Source organism: Tribolium castaneum, chromosome 2 (assembly GCF_031307605.1).
Source record: "Tribolium castaneum strain GA2 chromosome 2, icTriCast1.1, whole genome shotgun sequence".
NCBI classification, from domain to species: domain Eukaryota; kingdom Metazoa; phylum Arthropoda; class Insecta; order Coleoptera; family Tenebrionidae; genus Tribolium; species Tribolium castaneum.
The window spans coordinates 22,594,166-22,609,468 of NC_087395.1; the positions used below are offsets into that span (position 1 = coordinate 22,594,166).

Genomic DNA, 15,303 nt, shown 5'->3' on the forward strand with positions numbered 1-15,303 from the left:
TAATAGTCTCGATACCGGCGTTGTTGTGCGGGGCATGAGCGCCCGGAAAATTGAGATTTTAATTGGAACAAGACGCTAAAATAAACTCCTTTCTCGCATTTTTTCGAAATCTCCTCCGGGTCGATAGTCACGCGGCTCGCCTCTCCCGGCATCTGTTTTTATAGGCTTTTCTTGCTTTCGCGAAATGTTTAATAACTCTTTATAAGAAAGTTTACTTCCACTCCATTAACGTTCCCTGATATTGATGGGATCTGATGGAAATCAGACTTTATACCCGAGATATTAAAATTGTTGAAATGGATTCGGGGAAAAAGAGAAAAGGTCCGGCTCAAAAATGTAATATTCACATATGCTGATTTATACATAAGAGCGACCAAAAATAAGACCATAAATCAAACCATCGAAAATATGACGAACGGGAAAACAGCGAGCAGCGAGTGTCCCCGAACGTTGGTCATCATAATCGAGTTAATTCCCTCGTAAAATATTTTCATTCCGTTGATTTGCCGCAACAATTCGGATAAAATTAAACGATTTCACTTGGTAATCAGATTAGTAGAAAATTGAATTTTCTGAAGTGGTATTTGCACATAATTCACTCCCGAAATGGCGATTGTGTAAAACCGCTGATTTTTATGGAACCGTTGAACCGAACTTTTGTCCATATATCCCCCAACTAGGAAAAACAGTGATTATCGGAGAGCAGTCGCAACGAGTTGGAAACTACGGGAAATAAGTGACACACTCGCTATATATCACGCAAATTATCAACAGGGCTCGAGGACTCGCGATTTCCCGGGAGGAAATTATCGTTTGCAATGCGACTTGAAAAAATCGCTAAAACAGTCGGGCGTTTGTTCCTGTTAAAGTTCGCAGCATTTCATTAAAAAATAACTCAACAAATCGCGTTCGGCTTGAATTTCTCCAGTGAAACTTATGTTTGTTTAAATATTAAAATTAATTAAAAAATGGGCCGCAATAACTTTGAACTTGACAATAACGGCACTGTTAGTTCTGCTTCGATTAGAGCCGGTGCAAGCCGTCCAAGAAGTTCAAAATGACAACTCGTATGGAAATTTGTTTGCATCGCTGGATTTTCTTTATTTCGCTCCGAGTCTGCCGTCGCATTTATTCCATACACAAAACTCGATTCCGAACCGAAGATAGAAAATGTATTTTCATTACGATATGGGCTTGTTTTTTCGCGCCGATTCCGACAAGCCAATTAAGCGCCGCACGAGTCCTATTGGAAATCAACGCTCGGACGGCGCAGGTAAGTCGGTAATTAATCTTGTTCGCAGAAATCCCAAATTAGATTATCGTAGTAATGAGCAGGTTCTTGTTTAAGGTAAACAGACTTTGCGTCGATTAATTGGGATAACTTTCAACAACCTACATGCGTGCCTCGGCCAAATTGATGCGTTTCAAAGCCATTGTCAACGCAACGCAATTACACCGACGAAATTACACTGCCATGGGGCGGATTCTGCAATAAAACTGACAAAATCTAAAGAGCATTACTAGTTGTTGCTATAGCAATAATCAATAATATTGTTGGTTTTCCGACCACACCCTTTTCCTTAAACTTTGAGTGATATATTAGGAACTATAGATCCTACCCAAAAAATGAAAACATCCAAAATCATTGAATAGTTTAACATAAAAATCTGAACAGTATCAATTGTCTGAACTGGCAACTTCAATAAAAAACAATTTATTTTATCCAATGACGTTACTATATTAATAACTTCTTCGCCATGAGTTCCGTTGAGATACATATAACAATACTGTTTTAACAACATTTCGATAGTCGGATATGTTCTGATAAGCATCAGTTTGTGGTGGTAGAATGCAATTAAAATTTAACAAGACACGAAACGGAATCAAGATTTACATTACGAGACCTTCAGAATTTTACGCAAAATAAAGACAGTTTTGGAATCCTCATATAATAATTTTTCTTAAGAAAAACATTTGGAATTGTCTGGAAAATTATATGTTCAAACGTGTTTAGTTTTTGACAAAATTAAGTTCCTTAAATTTTAATTGATATCTTCCGAATTGTCACCCGTATATAAAAAATGAAAACGATATAAAATCTTTGAATAATTTTGCTTACGGAAAGCTGAAGTATCACTTCAATAAAAACCATCATCTTTAACTACAACTGTCTTTATTTTGGAGAACCAAACTTTGGCTGATATCTTCAGAACCATTAGATGTAGAGAAAAATAAAAACAGTTTCAAAATCCTGACATATTTTTCCGTAAGAAAAGCCTACAACAAATTGTAATAACTTCCCACTTTGTACAAAACAATATTTTTAGAAGTGTTTGGATTTTGACAAAGTAAATTTTTACCAATGCCTTAAACTAGGGTCGATATATTAAAAACTACCACTTGAAGACAAAAAATAACAACAGATTCAGAATCCTTGAATAATTCTGCATGTAGAAAACTAGAGTATAATTTTTTTGAACCATTCAACTTCAATGAAAGCAATTAAACGCACTGATCTCTCACTCCAATTAATACGTATTTAAACCTGAGGAACCAAACTGATCGATCTCTCAAAAACTGCTAGCTGTAGATAAAGAATGAAAACAGTTTCAAAATCCTGAGCTATTTTTCCGTAAGAAAAGCCTTCAAGAAAATAGAAGTGACTATGCACTTTGCATAAAACAATATTTTCGAAAGTGTTTGGATTTTGCCAAAGTAAATTTTAACCAATTCCTTAAACTATGGCCGATATATTAAAAACTACCACTTGAAGACAAAAAATAAAAACAGATTTAGAATCCTTGAATAATTCTACATATAAAAAACTAAAGTATAATTTTTTTGAACCGTCCAACTTCGATGAAAACATTTAAAAGCAATGACCTGTTACTCCAATTAATACGTATTTAACCTGAGAAAACAAACTGATCCATATCTCAAAAACTGTTAGCTGTAGATAAAGAATGAAAACAGTTTCAAAATCCTGAGCTATTTTTCCGTAAGAAAAGCCTTCAAGAAAATAGAAGTGACTATGCACTTTGCATAAAACAATATTTTCGAAAGTGTTTGGATTTTGCCAAAGTAAATTTTAACCAATTCCTTAAACTATGGCCGATATATTAAAAACTACCACTTGAAGACAAAAAATAAAAACAGATTTAGAATCCTTGAATAATTCTACATATAAAAAACTAAAATATAATTTTTTTGAATCGTCCAACTTCGATGAAAGCATTTAAAAGCAATGACCTGTTACTCCAATTAATACGTATTTAACCTGAGAAAACAAACTGATCCATATCTCAAAAACTGTTAACTGTAGATAAAGAATGAAAACAGTTTCAAAATCCTGAGCTATTTTTCCGTAAGAAAAGCCTTCAAGAAAATAGAAGTGACTATGCACTTTGCATAAAACAATATTTTCGAAAGTGTTTGGATTTTGCCAAAGTAAATTTTAACCAATTCCTTAAACTATGGCCGATATATTAAAAACTACCACTTGAAGACAAAAAATAAAAACAGATTTAGAATCCTTGAATAATTCTACATATAAAAAACTAAAGTATAATTTTTTTGAACCGTCCAACTTCGATGAAAACATTTAAAAGCAATGACCTGTTACTCCAATTAATACGTATTTAACCTGAGAAAACAAACTGATCCATATCTCAAAAACTGTTAGCTGTAGATAAAGAATGAAAACAGTTTCAAAATCCTGAGCTATTTTTCCGTAAGAAAAGCCTTCAAGAAAATAGAAGTGACTATGCACTTTGCATAAAACAATATTTTCGAAAGTGTTTGGATTTTGCCAAAGTAAATTTTAACCAATTCCTTAAACTATGGCCGATATATTAAAAACTACCACTTGAAGACAAAAAATAAAAACAGATTTAGAATCCTTGAATAATTCTACATATAAAAAACTAAAATATAATTTTTTTGAATCGTCCAACTTCGATGAAAGCATTTAAAAGCAATGACCTGTTACTCCAATTAATACGTATTTAACCTGAGAAAACAAACTGATCCATATCTCAAAAACTGTTAACTGTAGATAAAGAATGAAAACAGTTTCAAAATCCTGAGCTATTTTTCCGTAAGAAAAGCCTTCAAGAAAATAGAAGTGACTTTGCACTTTGCATAAAACAATATTTTCGAAAGTGTTTGGATTTTGCCAAAGTAAATTTTAACCAATTCCTTAAACTATGGCCGATATATTAAAAACTACCACTTGAAGACAAAAAATAAAAACAGATTTAGAATCCTTGAATAATTCTACATATAAAAAACTACAGTATAATTTTTTTGAACCGTCCAACTTCGATGAAAGCATTTAAAAGCAATGACCTGTTACTCCAATTAATACGTATTTAACCTGAGGAACCAAACTGATCGATCTCTCAAAAACTGTTAGCTGTAGATAAAGAATGAAAACAGTTTCAAAATCTTGAGGTATTTTTCCGTAAAAAAAGCCTTCAACAAAATAGGAGTGACTTTGCACTTTGCATAAAACAATATTTTCAGAAGTATTTGGATTTTGACAAAGTAAATTTTTATCAATGCCTTAAACTATGTCCGATATATTAAAAACTACCACTTGAAGACAAAAAATAAAAACAGATTCAGAATCCTTGAATAATTCTGCATAAAAAAAATTAAAATATAATTATTTTGAACCGTCTATCTTCGATGAAAGCAATTAAAAGCACGGACATCTTATTCTAACTAATACCTATTTAACATGAGAAACCAAACTGATTGATATCTCAAAAACTGTTAGCTGTAAATGAAGAATAAAAACAGTTTCAAAATCCTGAGGTATTTTTCCGTAAAAAAGGCTTACAACAAAATAGGAGTGACTACACTTTGTAAAATACAATATTTTCAGAAGTGTTTGGATTTTGACAAAGTAAATTTTAACCAATGCCTTAAACTATGGCCGATATATTTAAAACTATCATTTGAAGACAAAAAATAAAAACAGATACAGAATTCTTGAATAATTTAGCTGGTAAACAACTATTTCAACGGTTTAACTCCAATAAATCAATTAAAAGCACAGACCTCTCAGTATAACTTATATTTATCTTGAGGAAACAAACTGATCGATATCTCAAAAACTGCCAGCGACAGGTGAAAAATAAAAACACTCTCAAAATCACAGAAAATTTTCCTCAAAAAAATCACATTTGAGTTGGTTTGGTTTGGAACTCAAGTGCACCCCACCTATGGGATTCTTCGGATGCATTTCCGTGGAGTCGTCCAAATTGAGTCGGACGCGTCCCGATGGAATAAAAGTGCGATGCACCTGTCAATTCCGATAATGTCGCTTAGAAAAAGTGCATTCCGGTGGATTTTACTCGAGTCGATTAGCAAGTTTGAAAATTGCTTGACGTGCGACATTTCTGTCACTTTAAAACGCCCGCCATTAAAACGTTGATCCGGCGACACGTCGCTTGCCGATCACGTAGAAATTTGATTTTATTTATATTCGCGTCGAGCCGCCGCCTCCCCACCGGCCATTGTGCGCTCAAGTTGCAACAAATCAATTTTTTAATTAACAATACCCCGTGATTAATTTTTGAATTGTTCGTGCCAGGATCGGTGTCATCCGGAGAGCCACGTTTCGGTTTAGAATTCCTACGCTTTACCGTGTGAAAGGCTGGCAAAGCGTTTGGATTCTGAATCGAACCTTTGGCTGAGGCGTCGGTTTTAATTAAGCCGAAGACGCGGCCGTTAAAACTTTCAAGTGAACACACACGGCCGTTAAAACGCCGCGTGACGAAGAGTCATCTCCACCGCACTATTCCCTCGCTAAATGATGGTTACCATTAAGGTGCCTCTTGCGGACCGCAAGCCGGCGCTAAATTGCCGACGGAAATTCGCGGATGAAAGTTTAATTCGGTCCGTTTAACGGTTTTTATGCGAATATTCAGGTCTTATCGCGATCAACGGTAAGCCGTACGTGGACCTTAACTGCGACTTTATGAGGGAGCCCAACGACAGAAAAAATAATCGAGCAACAAGTCGCCACGACGTAATCTTTTCCCAGATTTAATGACTGCAAGAGTACCATTTGCGTGGTCCACGCAGCAATATTTAATTAATTGAGCGCTTGAAATTTTCACCAACAGCAATCCGTCAACAATAATAATTATTTTCGACAACGGACGTCAAACCAACACGGAAAACATCATGCAGTTGATAAAACTCTACATAAACATTCGTTATATTTATTGTCCCAAATACGAGTGCGCTCGACTAATGATTATTATCTGTCATACATAAAATAAAATGCTGTTCAAACAAATTAATTGCGTCCGCTAGAACTTTATCCGCGTTTGCAAATACTAGGCCTAGTGCGTTTTACACTATTTTCCAAAATAATTGCTATCACTACGGAAATAAATATTTCGTAGACGTTTCACTTACAGATTTCAATACTTTTTAAGCTATGACATGGTTACAAGTAAAATATTAAAAAATATTAAAAATATTAAATAAGAACTGGATAACTAATGAATAGAACTCAAAAAATATGAATAAAAAAAAGTCTTAATAGAATAACCCTGTACAAAATTTTTAATTGTAAAAACCGTACGAAAACACAAAGATGAAAATTTCAAAAAGTTATTAGCATATTGCTGAAGTATATTTATTTATTGCTGCTACATAGGTACAATTCCTATAACATTAAGTGTTAATTTTATCAGTGTTAAAATAGTATATTATAAAAAGTTTTTAAAATAAAACCATGTCGTGTATCTGTTAAGCTTTAACTGTATTCGGAAAAAGTGAGTTTTACTTTACAAGATGTCGATGAAACTGAAATTAATTTACTAAATGGATTCCTATTAATTATCTTTTGATACAGAAAATCTTCGTACTGAGCTTGGAACGTCAAAATGCAACTTTAATAATTTATTTAAAAAAAACTTTGAAACGTAAATGGTCGAAGTATTATTCAAAAATGATTCTAACGGACTTAATAAAAGTACTTCTTTTTTGGTTAAGTGACTATGTTCAAGCAAAAACTCTTGGTTTGATACTTTTGCTCATTTCTGTGTATGCTTCTGTTAGTTCTTCATTTATTTTTTTATTAATTTTGTAATCATTTATATTAAGTCATTTTCGTATCTTTTATTAAGTTCATTATAACATTAACATTATATATGTTAATTCTATATATTCTATACAAAAAGACAATGAGTTAATTTCTGTTTATAACGCAGTAGAGAAGCTGTGTCTTAAGATTAAGTTTGCAACATTGAATTATGCAGCGAGAGAATATATCAGAGTTGCCAATTTTCTGTCCCTACATTACTCACTTTTTCCAACATTTGTAAACAATTTTTTTTCAAGAAATTTGTTGTAGTGCTCCCGGCGCCTCCACCATAATTCACAGCGTAAAAACGGTTAAAAATCACTCTAAGTATTTTATTAATAACGATTCAAATTTTTTTATCAATTCATAAAGAGACTTAAAAGAGTTACATTTTCACCATTGTCACAATTACCAACATCAATAAAAAAAAAATTAAAAATTTCAATATTAATTGTAATGTTCCCGGCGCATCCACCATAATTCACCCCGTTATGGCGAGTAAAGAAAACTAAAGTATTTTTTTAATAACAGTTCAGTTTTTTTTATCAGTTCATAAGAGAACTAAAAAGAGTTAAATTTTTACCATTTTCACATTTGCCACCATCCACAAAAAATTTTTTAGGAAATTTCAATATCAATTGTAATGTTCCCGGCGCCTCCACCATAATTCACCACGTAACGACGAGTAAAGGAAACTAAAGTATTTTTCTAATAACAATTCAAATTCTTCAATCATTTCATCTAAAGGTTGAGAAAGTTACTGACAATTAACCTATTTCCCAAAAATACTCAACAAAACAAAAATTAAACAATTGATTATAACTCAAAAACTAGAAATGGCAATAAGATATTAGTTTGCCCAAGTTATTAACTTAAAAAAACTTGTGCTTTGTTCTAAACATATCTCTTAGTTCCGAAAATTTAGTAATCCCAAAAAATGCCTCATAACTAGAAAAACGAGATGAAGCAGTGAAAACTCGTCAAAATTGTTGAATTCGTGTCGGTTTTGTCGTGGTGTTGGAATTGGATCATGAAGTGTTGCGGTGGCGCACCTGAAAAACCGTGGTGAAGACGGATCCGCTCCATCATTGCAGACGTCCGTCTTTGAATACCAAGCACACTCAGGATTGCCAACCGTGCCAGTCGGAATAATAGGATTGTGTACGTCTTAGCGTATTATGAATCACCTACTCAACCCTCGACAGGTACATTAGATTCCTATACTGGCGTAACGCGAGCGTTTCTGTTATTCGCGTCGGTGCTCATTTTAGATTGCCATTAAGTGCAACGCCTCGTGTGCATCGCTTTCAGCCATAATTCCTTACGCCAAACAACTAGACATCCGAGCGACTTTCCGAACCGGAAACCGTCCCGTAAATAGAGGTGAATGCATGTGCCGTCCCCGAATCCAATAATCCTTTGAAAAACCTCTTAAGTGACCGCTGTTATGCTCGTCTAATTTATTTCCACCCTCAAATTGAATTCGAACTCGCCTGAAATATGTGTGTACCTTGGAGCGCTTTCAAATTGTCGCAGTCGGAGTTTTTTTATTATTGCGTTAAGAAATAAAAATTTTGTTAGGCCAGTTGGTTTTCCTGATTACGCAAGAGCTACATAAACATACAAATGGCCACTAAAAGAGCTGTATAAAGCCGCAAAAAACGCACGCATTTGCATTCAAATTAGACCAACTGGATATAAATTTACAAAATAATTTTATAATTACAAGGGCGTCGAACGCTCAGACTTCCGCCGCACTGCGACGCATTCCTCGGATAATTATCCCACTTCCAAAGACTTGCACCCGAACAAAAAATATCGCACCATCAAACACTGAAACGCTAGAAACTACCCCTTATAAGTTAATAGCGCTTATTCTAGCTCCGGGAACTAAATTCCTGAGAATCCATTTAATTGAAAAATGAAGTAAACACTTGACACAAAGTAGTACTTGAAAATTTCCAAGCTCAGCAGCTATGAAATAGGAAAACACAATTCGACGGTTCAATTGCTTTGATCTGGAAGAAATTTGAAAAATAGTCACTGTTTGTCAAATTTTGCAAGCTCGAATCAGGTCTTTATAGCCTCTGGAATTCTCTGCAAACTCTTGGAAAATCTCGGTCGTAGGTTTATACAGCCGTGCCGGCAGTTAGCGAGTGTCGGTAGTTGAAACTAACGCCACCTCTCGTGTTACACATGCAAATAGTCGAGTTCTGGCGTTGGGAAATGAAGATGCAAGAGCTGGCTTATATCCAAGTTATTATAGCTGACGTTAATATCGTACTTCAAAGTTGGCAAGCTGCAGGTTAAAGCTGTAACTGGATTACAATCTAAACTTTGTTGATTGTTATTTTTTCCCGTCACGTGACGCGAAACCGGATCGAGACAGCTCATTTCGTCGTCAGAAGCTGCGCGAAAATATTTTGTTTTGTTCTAATCTCGTCGTTTGTCGGTTCGGTGTCAGCAGTGAGCGCTGCGTTTCGTGGAATTAGATTTAATGTAACTCGTGTCCAAATTAGCGCAAGTTTTCAGCTCCAGAGCGCATTAAGTTAATAACAACAATTATTTTGTTATTCGCACATAAATAACGTCACGAGCGGGCTAGAGTAGCATAAATCCCGTCCTCAATAAACAAGCTCATAATTAAGATCCGTCGTGTTTAAATATAACCCCAACCCCGTTGTTATTTTGCCCACACGATTTGGGGAAAATTCACGTGATTTACGTTAATACTTCCGAGTAATGGCTGGGAATGTAGTTAAATTACCTCGGCGAAAAATATTCATGAATCGCAACCGATTGCGTGGAACTGCCACGAGTTACACCAACTTGGAGGAATTCATTTAAAAATTTTCAACTTGTTCAGACAGACTCCCCAAATTTTAAACTCGGGTCGCTCTATCATATACAAAGTATATTACATAAGGACGCGCGGAATTATTCATGCACCCAAGTCTCGGAGTTGTAATAAAAACCTTGTTAACCTAAAATTGTTTACCGTTTTCCTTTTATTACTTTCCTAGAAAGCGAACGCAAATTGGAAGTGCGCATTCGGTGACGTAAGTTTTTCCCCAGCTTACGAAGCGACGCTACTTCAGCTCAATTGTGCATTTATGACGGCAATTGACATCAAATTAGTTGGCAATAATAAGAACGACACGTAGGTTGGCATTGTTGAGATACTTCGTTAATGGTAAAACAATGCTTTAAATTGACTATGGAATGCGAGGAATTTCAATATAATTCCTAGATCGATCGAACGTTCTACTTTGAGGTGCGCTCTCCTATTTACTTATTTTCCCATCCATCGGATTCCTTAATTCGATTAATCGCTTCATTTTAATTTAAATTTTTCCCCACTTGTTAGCAACAAACAGCATTCAGTCGACGTATTTGCTTAGCTGTTTGATATACATCACGTCCACGCTTTAATTTAAAGTTTCTAGACTCGAATTTACATTTGTTGTAACAAAGTTACGAACTAAAGAACTCAACTCCTTGCGGCTCTATTTTAAAATACAAAATACACACTCGCTTTACCAACAACAATAACAAACTCGAAAAAACGCCACTCATCCAGAGCTCACAAGTTAGGTGTGCCAAAGTTTCTCAGGACTGCCTAAAATGTAAACTGGAACCGTAAAAGGATGATGACGCTAATAAATTTCAAGGGAATGGAAATAAAGAACTCCACCGAAACTTGAAGAGATTGCATACGAATGGATTTATTAGATATTCCGCGGAAAAATAAAGTTACGGAATCGTAAAACACGAATAAAGGGAATATTACAAGCAGATTTATTTAACGGACAAGCCTTGATGGCTACTAAGCACACCTGCAAAATCCCTCGGTCGTAATTTTTTGTCCCGATAATTGACAAGTATTTTATTGAAATGAGGTGCAATTTTCTACGACTTCTCAACATAAGCACCTCTCCTAATGCTGGCCCTAATTGGGGCCATTTGGGCCGCCCATTAGCTCCAGCGGTCATTTTTCCTCTCAGCGCAATAAAAAATGTTTTCATTTGGAGGTGCTTGCATTCACCATCACCGACGTATCTCTTGCACCAGATCAGTGAGCAGAGTTAAAACGTAATAACTGTAATCCGGTCACGTATGCAATGTTCCATCAGCGATGCCCCGCTAGATAAAGACATCGTCCTGATCCCCATTATCCAAGCTTTGGCAAAATTGGCCCCGGTTTTTTACAGCGCAGTTTTCGACTAGGCTCAAGATTGGGTCGCGTAATTCGAAAATTGGTCAGTTCAGAGCGCCGATTCATCATCAGTCATCACGTTTGCATGTTCGATCGCTGTCACAGAGCCACTAATGTTCCGAAATGATCCATCAAGTCCGATGTCGGATTATCGCTACACGCCGCTCAAATAATACTCAAATTGTTTGCTTACCGCCCTAACAACCGACGAATTTGGAAACATATTCAAGACGTGACGACGAAAAACTGTGCATCGCTCACGTATTTCATTACAGGACCGATTCCTGGAGAATCCGAGAAACGGAGCTTTTCAGCAAACTCGTTTAATTCCATAACAGCTTCCAAAGTTATTTTTTACGGATTTGGGGCACTTAGGCGACGGGATTTCTCTTTAAAACGATATAAGGGACGGGAGCTCGGCCCTCGCAGCTCTGATTATGCCAACGCTTATAAAACAATCAAACAGAAATGTGCAATTGTGAAACACGTTACCAAGCCCCGGGGAATATCGAGTCTGCCCGTACTTGGCGCATATTTACAACTGAAAACACTTTTCACAAATAGTTGCAACAAAATGAACCTGAAGTCTCCTCACTTAGCCCGTGACAGCATATTTTGCCGTTCTTTCATTACTCACGTCGCTTGACGAAATTTCCAAGAAGAAATACGAAGTGTCTGTTAAATCATTGAGATACTGTATATTGCAGTGCATTTTGTTTTGTTTCTTGTAAACCAAATAAATATAATAAGTTAGTGGTGCCTGGGTTTTTATTAAAGACGAACGAAAAAGTATAACTCGTATTTTCTCCAAAAAAATCAAAATACGAAGCCAAGTCAGTATATTTATCAGCGATTTACTTAAATAAATAATAAATAATTGTTTAGAACTGTATCTCTGTCTCTTCGGCTGATTATCTTCAAGTAGTGTTTCCGGTCATTCCAGTAACTATAATGTTTGTATGTACATACTTTACTTAGCTCCAACTTTCTACTCTTGTTTTCTACAAAATAAACAACTGCCGATGGTAGATATTAAAGATGACTTGTAATAGCAGGAGTTTGTCTTGTCCAAGTTTCAAAATACTAGAAATAATAAATGAAAAAATGTGAATAATTCTAGCAAAAGGTTTTTTAGTTCAGAAAATGGGTAAACTTTTTTAGACACAAAGACGGTAAGTTTGGATAATTTACCGCCTCGTCGCGATTTGGCGCAGAGAAGTAAAAAGCGAAATAAGAGCTGATTTTCGATTCCAGTATTTGGGTATTAGCGTTTAAAACTACATTTCCATAAAAGAATTCTTTAGTATGCCTTAGTTATTGATGGGAAATGAGAAATTTATGAGACGTAAAGTCGGTGTATTTGCTATCGTATTCAAATATATGCTTGGATCTGGTAGTATTAGGATTTTTGCTGTAAAATCCCCGATGTGCCGTACAAAGAATCAATACACTTTACATATTCGATGTATATTTGTTTGTTTCGTGAGATTTCGTGTTGGCTTTGTCTATAATGTTCGAATGGCTCCTTTGAAAAGTGCAACTGCAATCACATTGTACGTTTCATCGACCCATCCCGGTAAAAGCGAGTATTAAACTTGTTTTATTGCACTTGAACACACGCTGTGTACTTTTTTCGACTCGCACTCATTCTTGACTGCTTTTATCTAATGCACTTTCCTTATCCATTTCAGAAGCCGATTATACCTTGGATGAATCATTCTGGATCGAAGAAAGCCCGGCCGGTGAGTACACACACACTCGCCTTTCTCTTTGATGTCTGAGCTGTTTGCCGTGATTTCCTGCGAGTTTTACCGAAAGCACAGCAACACTATTTGCCGGATGCTCATTCCGTGTAATAAGTTATGTCCGCACGAGTCGTATGCAGAATGCACGAAAATGGCGTCCATCACTTTTGCTAAATGTACCAGAACCGCACTTGATTCGCTTATCCTTGCTCCGTAATGGTTTTATAAACGTTGTAGCGGTGGGCTGGCGCTCTCTCCGTCGTCTTGTCGCACTTGTGCAATTTAAATTGAGTTAGGGCTCTTGGACAATAAACTAGTGGGACTCCAATTAACATGAAAATGGAATAAAATAATGTCGGGCGTAAATTATTTTCCTTCCAGCAGAGTTGACTAACACTCGACTCGCTCCGGATAAGGAGGTTTATTATAGAATTAATCCCGAAACACGTTCACTACCAGGCTTTCATAAACTCAACTTGCGGTAAACAGGTGGAACAAGAGCTCGGTACCTTCAGAAATCCGATTTGAATGGTCTAACTCGTGTTTCGGCGGCGGTCCTCTTTTCGGAATTTTATGCCTTATGGAATACCCTCGGGTCGCATTTTAAGGTTATTACGCCTTCTAATATTTATGGATGGCTTTGAGGCATTACTCTGCTATGTTTTTTAAGGGCGATTTGTATGCCGGTCCGCTCTTTCCCCGAAAAAGTATTGACAATAACACCAAATCCAATAACCAAATTGGTTTTCTTTAATCCAAAAAACTCCAATCATGTTGAAAATTAATGTCCAATTAAACACTGATCCAAACGGCGTTATTCAAATTGAGGCGATCCGATTTAATCCAACTTAATATAATCCGGCTACATAATTTATTTCAATGGGAGGTCCGGTTCCAGACAATGTACTGAAATCGGACCCAACACCACACACCAGAATTAGGCAATTTGTAAGTGAGGTGTTATCCGAAATGTTAGGAACGTGCTCAGATGGCTCCCATCGTTGTCTTCGACCTAAATCGCAGAATAATCCTTCGAAAATGGACCTTCCCACACCAAACCCGCTCAGCCACAATCCTTTATTAAAAAATAACGTCCACATGGTTATCACAGCTCAGAACAAAACGACAATCGTCGCCGTTGAGCCAAACATAATAGAATGTCTTTGACAAGTATAATGAAGATCGGAGATGCTTTAAATCCAATTATCCGGAACAGATTGGAACGATGAAGTTAGACTTATGCCTAGAACATCGAATCCTTCGGATAGCATGTTTGCTTGGCGAACATCCTTCCATCTCCGTTAATAGTGAAACTTGTCCAATCAAAATGTCATCGAAGCGATCATTAAAAAAACTTTCCGAGAGTCCTCATCTTTCCCGACGGCCGTCTACAAATCAAACCTGGGATTTTAATGTTTCGGAAAGTCCCGTAATTGGTCATATAAGCGATGCTTGTTAAAAGTTGGAAACCGACGTCGATTGTTGTCGTTTTCCGGTGCAGGTCTGGCATGGAAAACATGACTAATAGGGGAGGACATGTGCAATAAGCAGCTAATCTCGAGGACAGGCACGTACTGGCCTTTTAGATTGCAGTTGTTTGCCGGGCGATCACGTAAGACGCGTGACGCCATCAATCCACCCGTCAGAAAGAGAGTTGTGCCTTCGCCAAATATTTAATTCATCTGGAAGTGCCTGGGCCGCCGCGAGATTACCTGAACCAGCGATTTATTGGCGAATTTCCCGCCGGCTTCGGGACCCCGACTGCATTAATAATACATGCACGTCGCTGGATAAAGAAACGAATCAAAACTGTTTGCTTGACACTCGGAAAAAGGCACACACGATACGAAACGATTTTCTAATTAACTCGCTGACGGTTTGACGCGAAGCGCGCGTTATATGACGAGTAAGTTGCTAATATTCTCCCGTCAACTTGTCTTGTTACTCTAACTTGCAAAAATGTCTGCTCCAGCAAACTATTCAGCTGTTTCGACATGTATTTTGTGGCAGTCGTACGAATCAAACCCCTCGCACGCCTTACACTACAAAGTTCTATAATCTGTTCTTTTGTAAATCAAAACTACATCAAAATGTAAGGAATAATTCTAACATTATGGCATTCAGAGAAGACGGTATTGTACCTAATTAATAATTATCTCATTAGAGTATGTTTTAACATTAACGTAAATCAAGGTTTAAGCCTAACAAAGCTTGAGCGACTTGCTATTAGAAGGCAA

The 15,303-nt window shown here is 36.4% G+C and overlaps 1 protein-coding gene and 2 non-coding genes across 5 annotated transcripts in view; 2 read left to right on the forward strand and 1 right to left on the reverse strand.

Moving 5' to 3' along the window:
- mmd (mind-meld) overlaps positions 1 to 15,303 on the forward strand; it is a 161,461-nt gene that overhangs the window by 97,820 nt on the left and 48,338 nt on the right. For all 3 annotated transcript variants that reach the window (XM_064354726.1, XM_064354727.1, XM_064354728.1), the window contains exon 2: positions 13,013 to 13,063. In XM_064354726.1, coding sequence (XP_064210796.1) covers positions 13,013 to 13,063 — 51 coding nt within the window. The remainder of the gene's footprint in view (positions 1 to 13,012; positions 13,064 to 15,303) is intronic.
- Mir927a (microRNA mir-927a) lies at positions 5,625 to 5,692 on the forward strand. Its single transcript, NR_036311.1, has one exon. It is a non-coding gene; the product is annotated as a microRNA mir-927a (primary transcript).
- Positions 5,628 to 5,686, reverse strand: Mir927c (microRNA mir-927c). The gene has a single exon (NR_161902.1). It is a non-coding gene; the product is annotated as a microRNA mir-927c (primary transcript).